Genomic DNA, 17022 nt, shown 5'->3' with positions numbered 1-17022 from the left:
CTACAATTTTATCAGCTGTCAATGAATAGAGTCCTTCAGGATATTTTGCTCAAGTTGCATTGCAATGTATGGAAACCAGGCAAGGATCAGTATCAGCTCCCATTCGTTTCCAAGAGGCCCACGTAAGGAAGCCTGTTTTCTAGCCTACCCACTCCATTGCATGTGCCTTTGTGCCTCAGACTGGCTTGGGCCCGGCAAGCCATTCACTCAGAAAAGGCGGTTACTTCCTTTCAGCCGGTTTTACAAGCATGATTCCCAAAGAGCTATTAAGTAACAGAAACTCATGTCAATTTGTCAGCGGAGGTGATCTTTTGCTTAAGAAATAAAATTTGTATTTTTGCCTTTGAGGCTGCTTTGTGTACGTGTGTAGTATGTCAGGCCTTGTGGTAATATGGGACATGAATAGTAGTTATCAGACTTTCCACTCACAAGTGTGTTTTTCAGTATAGCTTATTCCAGGGAACCCCAGCATGGTTCACGGACACCTTTCCTAGCACCCAATAATTATTTTTTAAGAAAAAAGCTGGGCAGAGCCATTTGGGACTTTTGCCTGGCAGGGCTTCTGATTGATTGTTAGAGGTCTGGTTAGCTGGGCTGATTTTTAAAAAAATTGCTTCCGGAACAGCAGCCGCCGCCACCACAGAAATCTTTACTATGTGACTGAAGGTGAGCTGTATGTATGCAAGAATTGGTCGTCCTCTCTTGTCGTCCTCTCTTGCCTGGAAATCGGTTGAAATCTCAGGCGATGATCCTCAGTTGCTATCTGGAGGTTGGCACTTCTATGTGGGGATCTTTGAGCAAAACCATGGGAGACCTCTAATGAGAATGCTTTAGTTAGGATCTTTTGCACTGAGCAGAGGTTTGGACTGCGTGGCTGAGAAGATTACATCCAACTGTACAGTCCGGCAGCACCATCAGTGGGATCAGAAAGATCAGTATGGCACTTTAAGCGTCTTCCTCTCTGCTTCAGGTTCCCTTGTCTCAATACAGGGATAATAATTCTGGCCTACTGTATAGGGCTGTTGTAAGGCTACCAGCAAAATAGTATACTTCAAGTGCTTTGACAAGTAAAAGATTGCATGAATTGATTCAGTTTGGAGATGGATTGCAACACAATGGGCAGGCACCCTCTTTGCAATAATTTTATGTTGCCTTTTGGAATTGTCTGATCCTTTGACTCATCAGTTAGGTCTCAAGGGCAGGATCCTGATTTTTGAGCCTCAGGGATGCTTCTTCAGTTCCGCTATCCTTATTAATACCAGTGAGGACCGTATCAGGGAATCCTTATCCTGTTTGGATCATGTACCATGGATCATATGCTGAAACGTCAGAAGAACGTTAAATCTTCAGCTGGGATGAACCAAACATGTAAATGCTTACTCCAATTAACACACTTGCAAAAGTAATTAGAAATGCAACCTGCCATTTTGTATAGTGTCAAAATGTTCCAAAAATATCCATTACATAATGCGTCCTTCACAACAAGACTACACAGCAGAAGATGTGAACACACAGAATAACACGTGCATCAGAATGTTCCTTGTCCCAATTTGCCAGCCAGAGAGATTTCTCAGCTTTGGTCCCTGAAATCTCTTTGCTAGAGAAGTGAGAGACTGACATTGGAATGATTTGCATGCAAAGGCTGGCCTCTAGTTCTGGGCTGGAGCTCCTCTCTCGAGTTTACTCGCCAGGGATTAGTGGGTGTGGGGGGGGGGGGGTCTTCCTATATAGGTGTTTACCTTACTGGTGTAAATATGCAGCCACTCTTCCCCACCTTTCTGCCAAGGAACTTGGGGTTTTCTCTCCCCCTCCCCATGCTTCCCTTACAACACCCCCTTCAGGTAGGTTAGGCTAAGTAAAGGTGATTGGATCATGATAAGAAAAGAAAGCATCTGAGTTTTTGCTCATGTAGTTGTGATGTGCCTAGGCTGCAAAGACAGCACTGAGAAGAGCCCCACGTGGGCAGTTCTGTGTAGTGGTTAGCGTGTTGGATTGGGAGCACTGGAGTCCTTGGCTCAAATCCCCACTCAGCCATGAAACACTCCTTTTTAGCCTAACTCATCTTGCTGGGCTGTGAAGGTAAAATCAAAAAGACGAGAACCACCATGAGGACCTTGGGATGAAAACAAATTTACTAAATGGGAAATGGACGGATACAAATTTACCAATAAATGACTAATAATTAAATAACAAAAAAGTCACTGGAAAAGAAAATAACTTTAGGGAAAGATGAAAGCAGCTGGAAATTCATAGTAAGTTGGAAGTGACAGGGTGGCACTTAAGCACCCAAATACATTTACTGAACAGGGCCCTTTGATACAAGAGCATTTACGCCAAAACGTATTTTACTTTCACACGGATAGGGGGGAGCAGGGTTAGGCAGACACCGTCACCCAGGTGGAGCGTTCTACAACAAAGAAGGTAAGGTTTGCTTTGTTCTGTGGCGGAGGAATACACACGCCTACTGTCACCTTTCTGTGGAACAGAGAGCACACCTGGCACCCACTTGCGTTGGGATCAATCAAACCCAGGCTGGTAGCAGAGCCCGGGCTGCAGTAGTGCTATTTACCTCTCTGCGCCATGATCCGCACAAACAACAGTGCGTTGGTCAGGAACAGGCTTGCCAGCCCCAGCTGTGCGCCCAGCGGCGCTCTCCTCCCCGCCTCCAGCCCAGCCCCGCATCCCGCCCCCTTCGCCCCCTCCCGCAATAGCCTTGTCATGTGACCGCTTGAGGTCAGGAACGGGAAGAGGAAGCGGGGCTGTTGGGCGCACCGCAAGCCGCAAACGCGTCCTGATGCCAGCCGCATGGAGACGCCTCCGGGGGACCCTCGCCGGCACTGCGCGCTCGTGGGGAAGGAGGAGACGCCAGTGGAGGGTGAGCGACTGGCTTGGCTTCCTTCCTTCCTTCCTTCCTTCTTCCTTCCTTCCTTCCTTCCTTCCTTCCTTCCTTCCTCTGCCACCAGGTCTCTCCCCCAGCCTGAACTGTGCGTAGTGGAGATGTAGCCAGGAACTGGAAGTGTGGGGGAGAGTGGGGTTGCGGTTTTCCTCTCCCTTTTAACATTGCCTTACTCCATCCGTCCCCTTTAAGAACATAAGAACATAAGAAACAAGCCTGCTGGATCAGACCGGAGTCCATCTAGTCCAGCACTCTGCCACTCGCAGTGGCCACCAGGTGCCTTTGGGAGCTCACATATAGGAGGTGAAAGCAATGGCCTGCTGCTGCTGCTGCTCCCGAGCACCTGGTCTGCAATCTCAGATCAAGATTGGGTCAAGATTGGTAGCCATAGATCGACTTCTCCTCCATAAATCTGGCCAAGCCCCTTTTAAAGCTATCCAGGTTAGTGGCCATCACCACCTCCTGTGGCAGCATATTCCAAACACCAATCATATGTTGCGTGAAAAAATGTTTCCTTTTATTAGTCCTAATTATTCCCCCCCAGCATTTTCAATGAATGCCCCCTGGTTCTAGTATTGTGAGAAAGAGAGAAAAAAATGTCTCTCTGTCAACATTTTCTACCCCATGCATAATTTTATAGACTTCAATCGTATCCCCCCTCAGATGTCTCCTCTCCAAACTAAAGAGTCCCAAACGCTGCAGCCTCTCCTCATAAGGAAGGTGCTCCAATCCCGCAATCATCCTCATTGCCCTTCTCTGCACTTTTTCTGTCTCTTCAATATCCTTTTTGAGATGTGGCGACCAGAACTGGACACAGTACTCCAAGTGCGGTCGCACCACTGCTTTATATAAGGGCATGACAATCCTTGCAGTTTTATTATCAACTCCTTTACTTATATTCATCAGTCCAGCATCTTTGCTCAACCAGCTGTGCGTTTTCCAAGTTAGATTTGAATGTTGCACCATGGAGCCTCTCTGTGAAATGCTGGCGGTGCCCAACCTCCAGATTTCTCCTGTTTTTTAAAAAATATTTTATTAGAATCATAGAGTTGGAAGAGACCCCAAGGGCCATCAAGTCCAACCCCCTGCCATGCAGGAACACACAATCAAAGCACTCTTGACCAATGGCTGTCCAGCCTCTCTTTAAAAACCTCCAAAGAAGGAGACACCATTATTGATCAGCCCTGACAGAAAGTTCTTCCCAATATTTAGGTGGGCTCTCTTTTCCTGCACCTTGAATCTGTGTCCAAGTTTTACTCTGTGTCCAAGTCTCTGAGGCAGCAGAAAACAAGCTTGCTCTCTTTTTGACATGACATCCCTTCAAATATTTAAACATACCGGTAGCTATTGTGTCCCGCCTCAACCTTCACTTCTCCAGTGCTGCTAGACTCCTGTTGGTTTTCCCCTATTGCTGCTTAACGTTACCGTTTAACAGAGTCCAGTGAAATGAGTTCTAGAGATGGGAAGGGCCTCTGTTTGCAAAAGGCGTTGGTAAAATTGCTAGTTCTAGGTTGATAAATACCTGGAAGTTTTGGGGGTAGAGCCTGAGCAAGGCAGGGCTTGGAAACTGAAGGAATTTCAATGAGGTCCAACTTCCTAAGTGGCCATTTCTCCAGGTGAAGTGATCTCTGTTGACACCCCTAGATGTTAGGGCTTTTGCCACTTTTCTGGTTTCTGTAACATTCAGCCTTCAGAGTTCAAAAATTATATTGAAAGTGGCATAGGAGGTTAAGAGCTCGTGTATCTAATCTGGAGGAACTGGGTTTGATTCCCCGCTCTGCCACCTGAGCTGTGGAGGCTTATCTGGGGAATTCAGATTAGCCTGTACACTCCCACACATGCCAGCTGGGTGACTTTGGGCTAGTCACAGTTCTTCGGAGCTCTTTCAGTCCACCTACCTCACAGGGTGTTTGTTGTGAGGGGGGAAGGGCAAAGAGATTGTAAGCCCCTTTGAGTCTCCTACAGGAGAGAAAGGGGGGATATAAATCCAAACTCCTCCTCCTCCTCTTCTTCTTCTTCAGAAATCCAGTTTCTTTAACATTCAGCTTTCAGATATTATACTGGGGATCCTATCTTTTTCTGTCTCTCACTCTCTGTCTTTGTGCTGAGGTTGAGCAATGATAGGAAAAGTTCACACTGTTTAAATTGAATTCTATTCTGATTGGGTTTAATTGGGACTGTGGGCATCTTTCGCACCACAGGTACTAAATTAACGTAGCTAAAAATATAATGGAGAGGAGTGATGAATGTCTTTTTGTACATTTTGATTTGAAAAACTACTGAGCTGCTGAGATGGTTTTGGTGGCTGTTCTAAGCTTGCAGCGTAGATATTTTGGTTACTGAATGCAGAATTCCAAGTGGCCCGTAATGTTTATACATTTGAGTCGTGCAAACTCTCTTTGCTCCGCTGTGGACAGATTTGAGGACCCATTTTGGTATAAATATTGTTGGCCAACAAAAATCTGAGTTTTCTGCTCCACTTTCCACCCTCGGTATGGGCAGCCGCCTCCCCCACCATGACCAAACAGTGTTTTTTTTTGCACCAGGTCAATGTATGAACCCAGGGGAAAAGGAGGAGGGGTATGGGGGTGATCCCCTCCCCAGGTGACTAAATGGCTGCAATGCAGGGACATTTGGCCCCATATGTCCCCCTGGGCAGTATGCCCCTGGGTGGAGATACAGTGGAGAAGGGGAACTTCCATGTAAGCTGCAGTGAGCTTGTTGGAAGAAGATGAGGACAAAAATATTATTTGTTTGCATAATCCAAAAGCGAGTAATGGCTGTCGGTATCCTTCCCGGTTGACCTGCAAGCTGGTTTTCAGCCTCGTGTCTAAAGGCTGCAGGCAAACCAGTTCAAGTTAGCCTAAATGATAGTTAACCTGTTTTGCAGGTGAGTTTTGCTGTTTATGGTTCCAACTTGAATAAGGCCGTGTCCAGCTTTGAAAACCTCGTGTCTCCTTTTCTAGGCGAGACTCTCCTAGTGGCTGAACTGAAGCCCGGGCAGCCCCCGCCATTCTTTTGGAAATCCACTTGCGAGACATGGAGTGTGGCCTTCTCCCCAGATGGCGCTTGGTTTGCTTGGTCTCAAGGACACTGTATGGTCAAGCTGCTCCCTTGGCCTTTGGAGGAGTCTGAGCCGTGAGTATACCCATGCGTGTCCCTTCGGCTGATATGCCGATTTGGCTTTTGGGGGGGGTTTTCAAAAATTTCCAGGAGCATTAAACTCAAACCCAAGAAAGAATAGGAAAAGATGGTGCATGCACCTAGTAATGATTCTTCTTTAGAGAGCCAGCTTGATATAGTAGTTAAGAGCAGGTGTTCTTAGTCCGGAGAACCAGGTTTGATTCCCCACGCTTCCACCTGAGTGGCAGAGGCTTATCTGGTGAACCAGATGTGTTTCTGCACTCCTACGTTCCTGCTGGGTGACCTTGGGCTAGTCACAGTTCTTTGGAACTCTCTCAGCCCCACCTACCTCACCAGGTGTCTGTTGTGGGGAGAGGAAGGGAAATGAGCTTGTAGGCCACCTTGAGTCTTCTTACAGGAGAGAAAGGTATGGTATAAATCCAAACTCTTCCTCTTCTCTTCTTTATCCTGGCAATCAGCCAATGTAGTTGGTTATGATTGTTCCCATTGTATGGATAGGGAACTTGGACCTTGAGCTTGTTTGGAGGTTCTAGCAGGGGAGCGCAGCTATTGTATGCCCTTGACCGAAGAACGGTACACTCCTTCTATCTGGGATGGTCGTCCTCTTCCACCGAGCGTGCAGCTTCGGGAGGGGCGCACATGGAGCGGTGAGGGAGGTAGGGGACACCCGCCTAGCCAGCCAGATCAGCCGAATCAACCCTGGCGATCAATGGGGTGACAGATGTCGCAGCCAGATCGCCCTCACATCCGGATAGGGAACTGAGGCTGAAGATTGACTGGGTTGCCCATTTATTTAGAGGTTTGTATTTCTAACATGTGGCTTGTGATTGCTTGACACAGTCTGGGTTCTTTGCCAGTGGATCAGGGAAGAGGGTGTTCTCTTGTCTTTATACAGGAGAAGGAGCTAGATGTGAAGCAGTGTGGTCTTTCCAGATCCTTGACAGGCCTCCCCCTTTCTGTTTCCGCAGGAATTGCACAGCACGGGAGCGCAAGAGCCACTGTGGCAAAGGTGAAGGCAGGGGCCGAGGAGGGACAAAGGAGAAGATATTGGAGTGTGGTCAGATTGTCTGGGGCCTGGCATTTAGCCCATGGCTCCCTCCTGGCTCCAGAAGACATGTCCCCTGCTTGGTTCTTGCTACGGGACTGAACGATGGACAGATTAAAGTCTGGCAGGTGGAGACAGGTATATATTTAAGGGAGGCCAGTGTGGTGTGATGGTTAGAGTTTTGGTAGGTAGGTAGGTATAATTTATTGTATAAGGCCAAAACAATATAACAAAAACAACTACCCCAGCAGTAATAAATAAAATAAAATAAAATATAGCAAGGTTTGTTTGTTTGTTTGTTTGTTTGTTTGTTTGTTTGATTTAATATACCACCCTATCCCTGAAGGGCTCAGGGCGGTGAACAATATAATATCATATATAAAAACACACATATAAGTTAAAAACAATCACGTTCTAAAACAGTGTCCCACGAAACCCGTATGCAACCCTCCCAGAAAAAGAATTATGGGTCCCAATGATGTTAGGGACCCCTGTAGAGCGGGGGGGGGGGGGGGCAGGGCACCCTCAGCGGCTGGTCTCTCCAAAGGCCCGGGGGAACAACTCGGTCTTACAGGCCCTGCGGAACTCTCCAAGGTTCCGCAGGGGCCCGGACAGCTGGAGGGAGAGTGTTCCACCAGGCCGGCGCCAGAGCTGTAAAGGCCCTGGCCCAAGTGGGGGCCAGCCGCGTCATTGAGGGGCCAGGGATCTCCAGTAAATTGGCCTCTGCTGAACGCAGAGGTCGACCTGGGACATATGGGGTAATGCAGTCCCGAAGGTACGAGGGTCCCAGGCCGCGTAAGGCCTTAAAGGTCAATACCCACACCTTGAAGATGATTCAGTTGAAAACAGTTTTTAAAATTGTCAGAACCAGGGCATGACATAGATCGCAACGGGTCGAGAATTTGGCACCAATCTTCTCGGCGCCAGTGACGTCATACAGGTGGCATAGCGATACTCATCGGGAAGAAGATGAATGGTTTTCTCTTCCACTGAATGCTGCGGTAGCCTAGCGAAAATGGCCGCTAGGATTTGGGGGCAGGACCAGAGAGACCCAGGTTCAAATCCTCTCTCTGCCACGAAGCTTATAGGTGCCTCTGGGCCAGTCGCACATTCTCAGCTCAATCCACCTCACAGGGTTGTTGTGGGGATAGACTAAAAGGAGGGAGGAAACCACTGCCCACGATTCTTGGAGGAAAGGCCAGGTTAAAAAAATACTCCAAATTTGTTTAGTTATGACACATTTTGAAGCCTGTGGAGGATTCAAGGCTTTTAACATTGTTGATGGGAAAAAGACCAATTTGCACCAATTTAGAAATGAGTGCCTTGCCAACCACCGCCAGAATCCACGACCGCGTCTAACCAAGAGCCCTCTCGTGAAATTGTGCCTTACTCTGAGCGTACGGCTTTGCAGGTTTTTCCACAATACAGTGGAGCAGAACTGAAGATGCTTGAGTTTGGGCTGTAGGAGATTTTACACAGAGTGGCTTGACGGAAGGCCCCATTGTCAGCTGTTTTGTTGTTGCTCCGGTCTGTTGTGTGTGCGGCTGAATAAACTTTCCCCTTTCTCCTCCTGTGTCTGATAGATCTGCAACCCATTTAGCTTGCTATAAAAAGACCCCTCCAGTCTTTTTTGTGGACGCAAATCAGCCCCTGCCTTCCCACCTGTTCTTTGTCCTGCTTCTCCAAACATGCATGGCACATAGGCGCTGGCTCAAGCAATTTATATTACCTGTTAGTTTCTTGTAAAGTATGCCAAATTGTTGGCTATTAGACTTATCAAACTATTATATCTCCATAATAAGACTTATCAAACTATTATATCTCCTATGTGCCACCCGTGTTTGTGAATCTTATATTGTTTTGGACGTAGCACATTAATTTCATAGATTGTCCTGCTTCTCCAAACCCTGCTGCCTCTTCCGCCTTTTGGGCTTACCCCATGTCCTATCGTTTGCAGGATGTTTGTTGTTCAGCCTTTTGGGACACCAGGATGTTGTGAGGGACCTAAGCTTTGCGCCCAGCGAGAGCTGCTCCATCCTTGTCTCTGCTTCCCGAGATAAGACCCTGCGTGTCTGGGACCTGGACCGGAATGGTACGGCCTTGTGAGATGGAACTGGGTTATGTTCCAGCGTGGCGAAGGGGTTAAGAGCTGGTGGACTCTGATCTAGAGAACAGGTTTGATTCCCCACTCTTCCACACAGATTCTTATCTGGTGAACCAGATTTTCCTGCTCCTTCACATGAAGCCTGCTGGGGTGACCTTGGGCTAGTCGCCGTTCTCTCTGAACTCTCTCAGCCCCACCTACCTTACAAGGTGTCTGTTGGGAGGAGAGGAAGGGAAAGGAGCTTGTAAGACACCTTGAGTCTCCTTACAGGAGAGAAAGGCGAGATATAAATCCAAACTCCTCCTCTTCTACTCTTTTCTTAAAATTCACCTTCAACCTAAAGTGACCCTCTTTGACAGTATATGAATCCTAAAAAGGAAACAGTTGGCCTGTGGTGAGTTATGTAATTTGTACTAAATATAGGAATCTTTACTATTCAGCCCTACGAGAATTTTCCTCATTAGCTGCCCTGCAGAAGAAACCTTACTGCACCTATATAAGATACCTCTCAGAGACTTCTTCGGGGGGAGCAGAGGGAGGCAGAGAGATGCTAGAGAGGCACAGAGTGGTGTGCGTGGGACTTGCTGGAGGCTAGAGCAGACTGGCCCCTGCTCAGCGGGTGGGGCAGAGGAAGGGGGAGCCAACCGTTTTTTTCTAAACTAAAACTTCAGCATTCAGGTTAAATTGCTGGATTGGCACTTTGCGATAAATAAGTGGGGTTTGGGTTGCAATTTGGGCACTCAGTCTCAAAAAGGTTCGCCATCACTGGTCTAGGTATTTGATTCTTAACTGGCAGAACAAGCAGCAAACTTTCCAAAGGCAAAGGCTTTTCAGAAGAAGATGACATTCTTTTTTATTGGGCAGGAACTTACCTTACAAGCTTGTTGCGGGGGAAGGAATGGAAGGAGTTTATAAGACACTTTTGAGCGTCCTTAGGGTTGAGAAAAGCGGGGTATAAATCCAAGCTTTTCTTCTTAATGACTTTTGAAAAGAAGACACAGCTCTTTTTATTAGGGAAGGACTTGACCAGTTAATACAGGTTTTTAATTGATCCTTATTATCGCAGGGAAAAGAGCGTGGTTTGGGAATAACGAGATGCGTTTTCCTGCATGATCAAAAGGCAAAGCTGTTCCAATACTGCATTGTTTCCCATTTTTCTGCAGGAAAGCAACTGCAGGTGCTATCCGGCCATGTGCAGTGGGTTTACTGCTGCTGCATCTCCCCCGACGGCAACATGTTGTGTTCAGCAGCTGGAGAGAAGTCGGTGAGCCTTGTCTGCCACGGGAAGGTGGTGGAGCAGCAGCGGCTGGCCTGGCTTTGGCTGGGTTATAGAGGGCATAATTCTGCATATAGAAGGTCCCAAGTTCATTCCTCAGCATTGACAAAAGCTAACAGGGGAAGAACCTTTCTGTATTGGAGGACCTGGAGGGCCATTGCCAGTCACTGGAGATGCTGCTAAGGAGCAGCAGTGGCGTAGTGGCTAAGAGCAGGTGCACTCTTATCTGGAGGAACCGGGTTTGATTCCCCGCTCTGCCACCTGAGCTGTGGAGGCTTATCTGGGGAATTCAGATTAGCTTGTGCACTCCCACATACACCAGCTGGGTGACCTTGGGCTAGTCACAGTTCTTCAGAGCTCTCTCAGCCCCACCCACCTCACAGGGTGTTTGTTGTGAAGGGGGAAGGGCAAGGAGATTGTAAGCCCCTTTGAGTCTCCTACAGGAGAGAAAGGGGGGATATAAATCCAAACTCTTCTTCGAAGCTAACTAGACTAGAACCTTGATTCTCTACATATGGCAGCTTGCTAGGTTTGCCAAGGAGCAAGACAGGCTGTGGCTTAGTGGCAGAGTACCTGCTTTGAATGCAGAACGATACAGGTTCAATCCCGGGCATCTCTGAAATAAACTCCAGTAGCAGATTTTAAGAAAGGAGTTTTGCCTGCCTGGTATACATTGGTGTGCTGATTCTGCCTTCTAACTGTGTGTGTGTATAAAGTGTCACCTTATGATACACATATGGCGAGAGATGTTCAGAGTTGGTTTGCTGTTGCCTCCCTCTACATTGAGACTCTGATATTCCTTGGTGGTCTCCTATCCAGTTACTCGTCAGGGCCAACCCTGCTCAGCTTCTGAGATTAGACTAACCTGGGCCATCCAGGCCAGGTCCTTCTAACCATCTCCACCCCCAATTCACAGGGTTGATTCCAGTGGTGGGATCCAAAAATTTTAGTAACAGGTTCCCATAGTGGTGGGATTCAAACTGTGGCGTAGCACCAATGGGGTTGGGCGGGGCACAATGGGGGCATGGCCGGACATTCCGGGGTGCAAGGCATTGCTGGGCGGGGCTGTGGCAAGGACGCAGCCACTGCGCCAGTCCCTGGGTGGGAAACGAATGTATGCAGGCGCAGGTTGCCATGCACGCCGGTGCACCTCCTGCTAGACTGCTTCAAGTTCTGCGCACTACTGCTGAGAGGAGGGGCGTAACTAAGGCAAAAATCCCGTGGCAAAATCACCAATTAGTAACCCCCTCTCAGCACACACAAAAAATTAGTAACCTACTCTTGGGAACCTGTGAGAACCTGCTGGATCCCACCTCTGGTTGATTCCCTTCCTCTTTCTCATTTGCAGGCCCTCCTGTGGAGTATGCGCTCCTACAGCCTTCTGAGGAAGCTGGAAGGCCACCAGGGCTGTGTCGTATCATGTGAGTTCTCGCCAGACTCTGCTGTCCTTGCAACTGCCTCCTATGATGCCACTGTGATCCTCTGGGACCCCTGTACGGGGGAGCAATTGAGATCCCTCTGGTAAGCGAGGTGACAGACCTCTAGGCTCTGAAGGAGTGTGTGTGTGTTTCAAGAGTGCCCATCTGGTTGCATTTGGGGTGCCTTTTTCCAGTTTTGACCTAAGGGCTGGGATTGGATCTCCCAACTTGAATTTACACGTACTGCAGGTTGGCTCCAATTTTTGACTGGAACAACATATTTCCCAGTCTCAGCTGTGTTATTTAAACCCACCTTACTTTAAGGAGAAAGCTTCACTTTTAAAAGAAGAAGAGAAGAGTTTGGATTTATACCCCACCTTTCTTTCCTGTAAGGAGACTCAAGGTGGCTTACAAGCTCCTTCCCCTTCCTCTCCCCACAACAGACACGTGGTTAGGTAGGTGGGGCTGAGAGAGTTCAGAGAGAACTGTGACCAGCCCAAGGAACTTAGGAGTGCAGAAAAAACATCTGAGTCACCAGATAAGCCTCTGCCACTCAGGTGGGGGAGTGGGGAATCAAACCCAGTTATCCAGATTAGAATCCACCTGCTCCTAACCACTGCATCATGCTGGCTTGAATGGCGTCAGCTGAGCCCCAGAGGTTGTAAAGCAGGACAGTAGCTCTGTTACTTCTCTCATAGGCTCATTCCACACATGTAGAATAATGCACTTTCAAACTGCTTTCAGTGCACTTTGAAGCTGTGCGGAATAGCAAAATCCACTTGCAAACAATTGTGAAAGTGGTTTGAAAACACATTATTTTGTGTGTGCGGAAGGGGCCATAGATTTCAGGCAGCAGTCTTCATGGGAGCAGGATCCCTGATATTCTTAGTTCCAGAAGTTAACCCCGGGTGTCCCTGTTGGCTCAATGAGTTGAGAAGTTTAAGGTGCTTTGATTGTTACCCCTAACCTAGCTGTAGTTTGCTGATCTGTCACTAGGTGGGGCCTTGGGTCCTCCATCTCAAAAAGAATGTCTTCTGAATTACATGCTACCCTTCTCTGGGAATCAGCTCAAGGTTTAGTCACAGGACTTGCAGCCCTGGCAAGGGGCAAATAACGCTCTCCAAGGCCATTTCAAGTTGGGAAAATGTTGGGGAAGAGAATTAAGCCCCTTTCACTGAGGTCCTTTTTGGGGGAAGCAAGTTTCCCACAGCTGTTGTGTAACTGCAGGAAAAATGAGTCACGTTGGGAGAAGATCCCATCCTGACATGGAAAATTGTAATTGTGTAGTCCCGGCCTAAGGGGAAAAGAAGACAATCAACATAATCACAGAGGCTTACTTATAATTCCACGTTTTAAAGACTATTTCTTAACAAGCAGTGCTTTAAGGAGAGAGACTGGGAAGAAGTTTCTAAAATCATAAACGGTGTGAATAAAGTAGACGGAGAAATCCTTCTTCCTCTCCACACAAGAACCAAAGAATGAACTGGTTAGCTGTAGATTCAAGATGCATGTGTGTCAAGTAGGTCAAGTTCTGTCAACTTGCAGCTGACTTGGGGGGGACGGGACCCCAGAGGGTTTTCAAGAAATGGACAGAGGAGAAATTGAAAGGACCTTGTCACCCAACGTGTAAGTGAATGTGTGAAATTTGCTGCCCCAGAATGTTGTGGCGGCTGCTGACTTTTAAAGGAAATAAGACAAATTTATGGAGGACTGGTTTGTGATTGGCTATTGGCAACTGCTCAGAGACAGTTTCTGAATTCTAGTTGCCGGAAGGCCCTCAAACACCTGAAGCACTCTTAGATGGAGTCAAACTATTGTTCTGTTTTAATCAATATTGTCCACCCCGAGTAGCAGCCATTTTCCAGTGTCTCTTTCTCATGTTCTTCTATCTGTTCATTCTGCTGGAAATGGCAGGGTTTGAACCTGGGACCTCCTGCATGCAAGGCAGATGTTCTTCCACTATACCACACCCTTGCCTCTCCTTGAACAGGAGATGAGTGTTATTTTCAGGCCTCACCTTTAGGCTTCTGCAGAAACATCATGATGCGGGACCAGGTGGACTTTTGGCCTAATCCAGAGAGGTGGTCCCTATGGACGTGAAGAGACTCAACTCCCCTCCCCCACCACTTTTCTTTCTCCACAGCCACATTCCATTGCAGCCATCGTTGGACCACAGCAGTGACTATCCTGCCAGCTCCTTGCGGTCCGTCTGCTTCTCCCCTGAAGGACTTTATCTTGCAACGGTGGCGGATGACAGGTGAGATCTTTGGAGGAAGAGCAAAGGGCTTGTGCTGTAAAGTTCACAACTTTTCTACTCCCAGGGCAGATGCTCGGAGACTTAGTTGGTGTTCTGCCAAGATGCCTTTGCTCCAGCTAAGATCAGTCGGTGAAAGTCCTTTGCCTTAAAGCAGCACTGCTCAGATTTAAAACGGAAGCAATTCCAGATCAGCAGCTCCATTTTTCCAGCCCCTTCTCCTTCATTGCAAGAACCTTGTGATGTGAGTTTAAGGTGACTGTCCCCAGATTATCCAGCAAACTCTGGGGTGGGGGCAGAATGGGTTTGATTTGAGAGAGCTAGGCTACAATGCTACCTCTTCCCTTGGACTCGCTAGCAGCTGCAATGACTCACTGTCCCCATTGTAAAATGGAAATAAGAATGGTCTGCGTCCTTGTTTGGCCTGAGGCTAAATACAGAGAATATTATTTGGGTTTTGTTTTGTTTTTTGCGTTAGAACTCAAGGTTGGACGGCTGAGTGTTCTCTGAAATTCAAGTATTTTGCTAGCCAGGTTTTTTAAAATGGCTCTTCTGTATCCTCTCCTATCTCTTCTAGGTTGCTGAGGATTTGGGCCTTGGAGCTGGGGAGCCCTGTTTCCTTTGCCCCGGTGAAGAATGGACTTTGTTGCACCTACTTCCCCCATGGTGGAATTATTGCTACAGGGTACGTTCTGGACAAGCCGCCACAAAGCTCCTCCCACAACACGAGGAAGCTCGTAGCCAAGGTGTACCCATTTGGCTGCTTTGTGGTTAAAACTGAACTGACAGGCCCCAAGAGCAGTTCTCAAAAGCAGAGGGGGGAAAGAGGCCTTAACAGCTGACTGTTAAATCTTTAACTTGGAGAGCCATTGTGGTGTAGTGGTTAAGAATGGAGGACTCTAACTTGGAGAGCCAGGTTTGATTCCCCACTCGTCCACATGAGCAGCTCTTATCTGGTGAACTAGGTTTGTTTCCCTGCTCCTCCAGATGAAGCCTGCAGGGTGACCTTGGGCTAGTCAGTTCTCTCAGAACACTCTCAGTCCCGTCCACCTCACAAGGTGTCTTTTGTGAGGCAGGAAAGGGAAGGAGTTTGTAACTCCCTCTTATGACTGAGAAAAGCCGGGTATAACTCCAAACTCCTCTTCTAAAGAAACTGTGAGGGGCTTGGATGGGGCATCTGGTAGCTGGGCAAAAATTATTTCCATAGTTCTGTCTGTGGAACATGCAGATGTTTGGTCGCAGTCACTAACCAACCCGTTTGGGGATCAGTAAAAAACTACAACACCCTCTTGGCAAAATCTGACTGATGGAACTAGACACATATTTCTGCATCAGTGACAACTTTCGAGGCTGTGTCTAACTGGAAGGGTATGTGGAAAGGTGGTCTCTAAACCAATACTAGCTCACTTATTCTGTACCTCATCTGCTCTCTTACAGGACAAGAGATGGCTATGTCCAATTTTGGACCACCCCGCAAGCCCTGTCCTCCCTCAAGCATCTGTGTCGTAAATCCATCCGCCGCTTCCTTACGACTTACCAGGTTCTGGCGCTGCCCATCCCCAAAAAGGTGAAAGAATTCCTCACTTACCGGACATTGTGAAGCTGCTATTTCGAGCTGCAGCCTGCTGCTTGTCGACTTCCCTTTGGCCAGCAAGAGGCAGCTGCAGCCCCGAGACTCTAGGCTCGGTGAGACCGAAGAGGACAACGGTTTTATTTTTCCCTGTGTGGGGTTGATGGATGACAATGCTGGACAAAAGCTGTGGCAGTGCCAGTTACTATGGGCTACGTTGCCTTTGCACCTGAGGAGAACTAGCTGTCTTGCAGCGTGTTTGACTTGGGACGCTCTCACCCTGTGAGCAGGCCTAAAGTTTGTCTACACGGATTTGAAAAAAAGAAACCCGCAGACATTTTGGGACTCTTCTTTGGCTGCAGGTGGGAACGACAGTTGCTGACAGGTGTTAATCAACAGTGCACAAAGTGCCGTTTCTGTTTTCTTTCCTGTGCACAGTGAAGGCTGGAAATGAGATGGAGAGGATTTTTCCTACTTGAAAACATTCTGAATTTTAGTGGCCTTGATAGCAATCCATACCTTGGAGCCATGGGTGTTGGGGTGAAAACAAGAGCAGCCACTATCCTGTCCAGAAATATTTATGTGATCCCAAGAGCTTGACATATCATTCTGAGGCAGCTTTCTCCTTTGGGGTTGCGGAGCGGAGGCTAAAATACGGGGTTAAGACTTCTGTCACAATCTAGTTTTGTTTCAACAGGGAACATTCAGCTATGAATTCAAGGTTTACTAAAGGGGAAAGTCTAGCCGTAACCCCCTCCTCTACCCCCAGACTGTGTAATGAGGCAAAAGCTTTAGCTTCAATATGACACCACGGAATTCCCCTTTCTGTATGCCCACACAGCTTGTGAATGAGAATTAATGAAGGAAGCTTGAATTTCTAGCAATAGTGATGGGAGTATTGCTTGCTGAAGTTTAAGAATCACGGGCATAACCCGGGTTCATCTGTTCCGCAGTGCTTTCAATGTGATATGCAACTTTTTTGTGCTGGAGATGTTATTTTTACACTACTGGAGCTAGATCATGGGACAAATCAAGGTGCTAAAAACTGATGCACTTGCAAGGGGGAAAAGGGCGAATAAATGGAAAAAATTACCTACAGATGTTGCTTGCAATATTATAAAGGGAAGAGTCCCTTTCGCTTGTAAAATGAGCTAAAGACCTGGGGACCATTCGGATCCCTCACATGAACAAATAGGGTCGGTCGCTGGGTTTACTCACACCTTTGCTGTTGTATGAGCGTCTGTGGCAAACGGGATGAGTGGTAGACGGTCGCTGGTGGCACAAAGGATGGGCTCAGAGCTTTTTAAAGTGAAAT

General features: G+C 47.7%; 1 protein-coding gene across 2 annotated transcripts; it reads left to right on the top strand.

Moving 5' to 3' along the window:
- Positions 1-2738: 2738 nt before the first annotated feature.
- Positions 2739-16799, top strand: WSB2 (WD repeat and SOCS box containing 2). 2 transcript variants are annotated; one of them, XM_048514287.1, is made up of 10 exons: positions 2739-2875; positions 5863-6034; positions 7009-7223; positions 9043-9177; positions 10353-10453; positions 11814-11986; positions 14027-14140; positions 14715-14822; positions 15575-15750; positions 15797-16799. In XM_048514287.1, exons 1-9 carry the CDS (start codon positions 2806-2808, stop codon positions 15735-15737), a joined length of 1251 nt encoding a protein of 416 aa, XP_048370244.1. In that variant the 5' UTR covers positions 2739-2805; the 3' UTR covers positions 15738-15750; positions 15797-16799. The 2 variants fall into 2 exon arrangements, with proteins under 2 accessions (XP_048370244.1, XP_048370243.1); XM_048514286.1 differs by having other exon boundaries at positions 15575-16799.
- The last annotated feature ends 223 nt before the right edge of the window (positions 16800-17022 follow it).

Source organism: Sphaerodactylus townsendi, linkage group LG13 (assembly GCF_021028975.2).
Source record: "Sphaerodactylus townsendi isolate TG3544 linkage group LG13, MPM_Stown_v2.3, whole genome shotgun sequence".
Lineage (NCBI taxonomy): Eukaryota > Metazoa > Chordata > Lepidosauria > Squamata > Sphaerodactylidae > Sphaerodactylus > Sphaerodactylus townsendi.
The sequence above is the reverse complement of the archived record's forward strand: the minus strand, read 5'-3'. Positions and strand labels throughout refer to the sequence as shown.

Bases quoted from the DNA above. Each gene is read 5' to 3' on its own strand.
- WSB2 (XM_048514287.1), top strand. From the start codon at position 2,806: ATGGAGACGCCTCCGGGGGACCCTCGCCGGCACTGCGCGCTCGTGGGG. The intron at 9,178-10,352 runs GTACGGCCTTGT...ATTTTTCTGCAG, and splicing joins CTGGGACCTGGACCGGAATG to GAAAGCAACTGCAGGTGCTA. The intron at 14,823-15,574 runs GTACGTTCTGGA...GCTCTCTTACAG, and splicing joins GGTGGAATTATTGCTACAGG to GACAAGAGATGGCTATGTCC.